Source organism: Parasteatoda tepidariorum, unplaced genomic scaffold, assembly GCF_043381705.1.
Source record: "Parasteatoda tepidariorum isolate YZ-2023 unplaced genomic scaffold, CAS_Ptep_4.0 HiC_scaffold_13, whole genome shotgun sequence".
In the NCBI taxonomy this organism is placed as follows: Eukaryota; Metazoa; Arthropoda; class Arachnida; order Araneae; family Theridiidae; genus Parasteatoda; species Parasteatoda tepidariorum.
Window position 1 is genome coordinate 237442 of NW_027261374.1, and position 6486 is coordinate 243927.

At 32.0% G+C, this 6486-nt stretch overlaps 1 protein-coding gene across 7 annotated transcripts in view; it reads right to left on the reverse strand.

The window, feature by feature from the left end:
* The window catches only part of LOC107444788 (fibropellin-1), a gene marked incomplete at its 5' end in the record, with an annotated part of 71059 nt that overhangs the window by 10566 nt on the left and 54007 nt on the right, over positions 1-6486 (reverse strand). For all 7 annotated transcript variants that reach the window (XM_071188492.1, XM_071188491.1, XM_071188493.1 and 4 more), the window contains 5 exon segments: positions 2583-2717; positions 4399-4584; positions 4686-4849; positions 5048-5097; positions 6041-6177. In XM_071188492.1, the coding sequence (XP_071044593.1) occupies positions 2583-2717; positions 4399-4584; positions 4686-4849; positions 5048-5097; positions 6041-6177 (672 nt within the window).

Genomic DNA, 6486 nt, shown 5'->3' on the forward strand with positions numbered 1-6486 from the left:
ATACAGTGGAACCTGTAAAAGTGACCACCTGGGTAAAGTGAACGCCTGAGTAAGGTGACCATTTTCTACTAGTTTTATTTCAAGAGTCCTTTTTAAAGAGTCTTCGTAAAGTGACCACCTCTATATAGTGACCATTTGACTTGATCCCGAGGGTGGTCAATTTAGACAGGTTCCACTGTATATATATATATATATATATATATATCCGAAACCTGTGTCAACATATGGGTATATTACTTATATAAAGTGACGATAAATATATAATTTTGTTTACAATTTATGTTGTCATTTTTAATTTTATGGAAGCACATGGTGTTAATACATTAAACATCTCTTTTATTTTTTAATAGAAATAAATAAAAAAATCAATATATCAAAATTGATTAATACCACGAAATCAAGAAATCAAATTCAAAATTATATACCGACACAATTAAAGAACTTGGAAGAACCTTATAAGTGATATTTTTAGGGGAATTAATGAATCAGAATTAATAAGATTTAAAAAAAGTGGTTGGACAAATATGGGAATATTTAGCGTAACAGAACTGTTTTTGCTTTCACTTAAATTTTAACATAACTAATTACATCAGTTTTCAGTATGCTTGCATGATTTTTATTTCAAATTAGGTCGTGGTAAATTAAGTTATAGGTATTACCTATAACTTAATCACCAGCTCACTTGAGAGCATTTTAAATGGATCCAAAGCCATGCTAAGAGTAATACACCTAGAACAGAATATCCTCTACCAGTAAGCGTTTTTAGCGGAGGAATATGAGCGAAACGCTATGATAATATAACGAAAAATGTCACCTTTTATGACGAACTCTAATTAGAGCAAGCGGTTGCGAACAAGGGGTATAAAAATTCAAGAGAAGAGCGTAAGTGATCTGTCGAAGCCTAAGGCAAGTAAACGTTAAAATCCCCAATTAATACATTTCCGCTAGTAAAATTATTAGAGATAGTTGTAGAGTTAGGAATCGTTGCATCGATGTTGCACTTAATCTTATATAAGTAAATGAATGATGCCATCAACTTTCACTGAGCTGTGATGGTTCGGGGGATAGAGGGTTTGCGTTCCAGTGAAGTAAACAGGGTTTAAATCGTTGATGGCTGGCCAATGAAAATACCCCATCTGGCTTGCACCGAGCGCAGTGCTGTCATAAAAATATCCTCAGTGGTAGACGGATTATGGGTTAGAGTCCCCTTGCAGTCTGGCTAACCGTGGGAGGTTTTCGTAGTTTTCCTCTCCATGTAACTCACATGGGGATCTTAGCTCCATCAAAAAGTCCCTCATGAAGGTAAATTTCTCTCTATACTTGATACAGATGTTCCCTTGTCTACGGGATTGTGTTTAAAATTACATGGCTACGGATTTGAACATAAGTAGTCGTAAAGTAAATGGATCGAGTCGACTGTTCAACACCGGTTATAAAATAAAATAAAATCTCCCTTCACTGTGCCATGGTGGCGCAGGGAATAGAGAGTTCGCCTTTTTATGAGGTGAACCTGAATCGAATCCCAGTGATGACTGGTCGATACTAATTTCGCACTCCTCGACTGGACCAACCACAGTGCTAACGTTAAATATTATCAGTGGTAGACGTATCATGGATTTGAGTCCCTTTGCTTTCTGGCTTACCGTGGGAGGATTTCGTGGTTTTCTTCACCTTGCATGGCAAATGCGGGTTAATTTTTTTCGAAAAGTCCTCTAAGAAGGAAAATATCTCCTAATATTTTTTCCAGGAGTTCCCTTGTCTCCTGGATTGCGTTTAAAATTACATGGCTTCGGAGTTGAACATTAGTATTCTTAAATCCAAAATTGGGTTGCCTGTTCGATGGTTATAAAATAAAATATAATCTCCTTTCGCTACTGAAAATCATACTATTTAACGTTGTCTTGCTTATGTGCATAAATTTTTATCACAGTTAATCAATTATATGCATTCTGCTGCGCAGTCCTTTTAACTCCCTTTAACCCCTATTAGTCCATGATCACATATGTGCCATCGCACGGTTTTCCCAGCACGGCCCATGGTATCATATATGAAACGAATTTTTCTGACAGAAGTGGCACAAGATCACACAAATATGATCAATCTTATATTGTATCTCGTATAACACGTAAACGGACTCTTTCGTACGTATAAACTCAGAGCGTATGGACCGGTTGAAGCGCTTGTTTCTCTTTCTCTGGCCAGGAAAGGTTAAATTAATGAATGAACTGTATCATACAGCAACATATGTCAATTTTTTGTTTGGTAAGCATTTATAAATAAGTAGAGCATTGTTGTCCATAACTATCCAATTCAAATATTTTTCTTAAGGAAACGTTTAATAGACACGGTTTGAAAACAAGTTAATGAAACTATTCGAATTTAGGAAATAAGTCCGCAGGTATACTCAGCTTAAAATTTATAGTGCTGTGACAATTAACCAAAGGATAAAAACAGTTGAGTTCAATTATTATGTTCAAACAGTAATATTCAAAAAAATGTGAAAATTGAGTTTTCAATTTTTAATATGCATGCAGGAACATAATACTAAAACATTCGTCTGCGTACAATTAAAACTGGCTTACCAATGCAGCCATCTTTCTTTACATTATCTGACTTATCCCTGAAACCATTGTTACAAAAGCAACTATAACTTCCTGGTGTGTTGAAACAATGTGAATTCTTTGGGCAAGACGTTGCTTTCAAGCATTCATTAATGTCTGAAAATAATGATTTATTAGTATTTTTAAATTATTTTTCTTGCAAGAAATAAAATGTTCTGAAACTGCATTAATTTTTTATTATCTATAACGAATAATTATTAGATTATGATAGTATATCAATTATGACAGTTAGCAATACACAAAATATTAATAAATAAACAGCGTTTACACGGCTGTGAGTTCTGCCATTCAACCAGGCCTAGGAACACAATAGTCTCTCTCTATATAAAGAAATTTTCCAGCCACAAACTTTAAGGCAGCCTGTTGCTATGGAAACAAGGAAAATCGCATTTCAAAGAGGGGAGCTTTGAAATAGAAAAAATTGAAAATAATATCTGTTTCTTTTATATACCCGAGCCAAAACCTGTCTTAAATATTGACCCATCACACTTACTTGAAAGATTTAAACCTCGTAACCATAGTTACAGCAATCGCTTCAGCACAATATGATGTTAGCACAATATGATGAATGCTTCATGATTCATGTTTCAACACAATATGATGCATGCGCTAATTATAATTCACATTTTAGCCTGATTAGTAAGCGATAGTTACTTTTCTGCACACACCAAATTGCTCCTAACAATATACCTTTAATTTTAAACATTATTTCGAAGAGTGTTTACTAAGCGAAATTATTTATGCGCACTTCATACATGCACTTCAAGAATCATAATGGGAATATTTTGTAGTGCTAAGATTGAACAGAAAGGTAAGCAAACGACTCTTCTTAGCAGAATCAGTGAGGAAATAGAAAAGAAGGATAAACGGATCACCTGAATAACTTTAGCGTGGCTGATCGTATGTTCAGTAAAGTGTTATGGAAATATTTCAAAGGAATCTCTTAAATTATGTACAATGCACAAAAAATATATACACAAATAAGAAAAGTTGCCAAATGTAAATAAATTTTGATCTAAAGATCTATCTTCACGTTCTGGGAATCGATCTTGATGATCCGAGGGGGAGACCTCAAATAATCTAATTAGTGCAGACGATATTTTAAGCTACGAAATCACACAAAAACGTATTTTCTCTGAATAAACGTACATTGTTTTTGAGGGGATTTCTGATCTCTGACCCCCAAAATATAGTCGCAATAGGGATAAGTCGCAATCTAGGAAATATGGTAACAAGAGTTTTGCAAGGAGAATGCTCCAGAGTTCGGACCCCTTAATGTTAAGTTTACTTTTTGCGCATTTCACCATGTTTCGAGAAGTTTCTAAGTGAACTGAAAAATTTTTGCACGTAATTATATAATTCATTTAACCAATTTTAGCAAATATATATTTTACTTCATGACAGTTAAAAAAAATTATGATCTGTAAGGTATAAAGTTTTTTAAGGAATACAATTTTAAATGGAAAAGTACAAAACGTGACAGAAATCGGTCGAATAGTTCTTGAGTTGTTGAATTTTAAAAATACTACATTTTTGAAATGTTTCTGCCAAACTTATTTTATGGTATCGTTTGTTAACAACGATACCCTAAAATAAGTAATGCTTTGTTAAACACCTTTATTTTTGACTCAGTGAAATCTATTTTCGGTCTTACGTTGGTCAATTTCAGAAACTACTCATCCAATAGACTTGTTCTACAATTAAATATACAATTAAATGTAGTAGAATTAGTTGAATTTTGGAGTAAAGAAAGAAGGAGAAGTATAAATACAATTACCTTCACAATGATCGCGTAAGCTCTCTTCTCCTTCAAATATTGGATAAACACTAATAGCAGAATAGCCGTCTTTGCAAATACAATCAAACAATTCATTGTTCGTTCCTTTTTTTCTGCAATTTGTTGTTGGCCCACATATTTGATTTTTTACACTTTCTTCACAAGGATCTGTTAATTTTAACACTCCTAATAAGGGTATAAAAGAATCGGAAAATAAGATACATGTAAAATATTTATGTATTTCATATTACTGAGACAAACACTGATTATAATTATTTTCTTGATACCTTTAGATGGCCTTTTCATGATTAGATTTGATTCTATTGTGCAATAGTCTGTGTTTCCCAATGGAATACAGAGAGAAGGATCAGCAATTGAATCTAATAATTTTTCATCTGGTTTTGTTTTAAATTTCATTTCAATCTCACATTTGAAATCTTCTCGATGAGTTCTATAATGTAAAAGAAATCGATAAAAATTTAGTCTTAGATAATGAAACAAAAAATTTAAAAAATAGATACTTAAATAAATACATTGTGTAAGAGAAAAATAACAAGCTGAATTAAAATTAATAGAATAATATCAGTTCACTTTAAAGCTTATTTATAAATCCATTACATTTTTAATTTGAATATTAAATATTACTTACTCGCAACCCAATATGAAAAAGTCAGAATCTTTACCAAAAGCAATTTTCAGCTAGAAAAAAAATAAAAAATTATCAAACGAAAAATGTCCCAAAGCCATTTTGGATAATGATTAATACCTAATTTTCATTATGTTTTTAATTACGATTCGTTTTTATTTATTTATTTAGGATTTGTCGGTTCTTGCGAAGCTACTTTCAGTTTATACTGTTGTTTTGCTTGTACAGAATAAACAAAACAAAGCGCATGGGAATCATTGAGCCATGGGTATCTAAAAGAAATTTTGCATAATATTAGCGTGCATTTTAATACTTTGGGGGAAATTTCACCTTTGACAACAATGTAGATTTCGTAAGCTATAGTTTTCATGAGAAAATTGTTCACTTCCGAAATTTCAATTGTGAACGAATCTAGTTGCTTGCTAAAAGTTAGGCAAGTATCAAAATATTACTTTTAATAACATTTTACCATTGAACAACAATTGTTTATCCTTATTTTTTTTAAAGTTTTGACAGTAAATTTTTAAATTTTCTTAAACACAACCTATTAAATCAAAATCTACAGGAAGAGTATTCTTGTTTTCGAGTGGGCTGACATCAAGAAAAGAAAATCTACTGAAATAAGTATACTTCACTGTTTTTAGGATTGCTGATTACGAGTAAAAATAAAAAGTTTGGCATTAAAGAGTCTTGAAAACAAAAATAATATAAAATTTGTTTGTTTTTTTATTCTCGAATATGTAAAATATTTCGTTCTTGCTAATTTCCAGTGCTAATCCATTAGCAGACTCTTGTTCAAAGGCATACAATAACACATAAATAATATTAAATTTTTATTAAAATAAGTGAGTAGTTTAAAGGAATGAGTGCAGGGGAGCTACTTTAAGGTTATATAGGGGTCCAAAAATAAAGAAAATGTTTTATGACAGTTCCGTTTGAGGGAAAATGATGTCGTTTGATAAAATTATCAGAATTACATCAAGCTGAGAAACTTACCGATTTTTTGAAATCTTTGTACAATGCAACATAGTCCACCTGGTTAATAGATCTTTTTGGTCTTCTTATGTATCGTCTTATAGGATTTTCATATGTTTTTCTAGGGACGGTGAAATTACCAGTGTAGGAATGTTTCGCTGTTTAGAAACAAGATATATATTATATATATGTAGAGAATTGGAAGACAATAATTAATTTAAGAATTAAACTCAGCAAATTTAAAAAGGAAGGAAAATAATTATAACAGCGACATCGATAGCGGAGAGCTGCCTACACGCATCGTTGCAGAACCAAGACAGATTGCTACAATTAGATTGTTCGATAGAAAGAAGAAAGTTAATTTCATATTTGGTACTTTTACCTTCTGGCTTTTAACACGTAAGTAGGTGGTTTTAATGACGGATGATGGTGAATTAAAACTACTATATATATATATATTAATGATT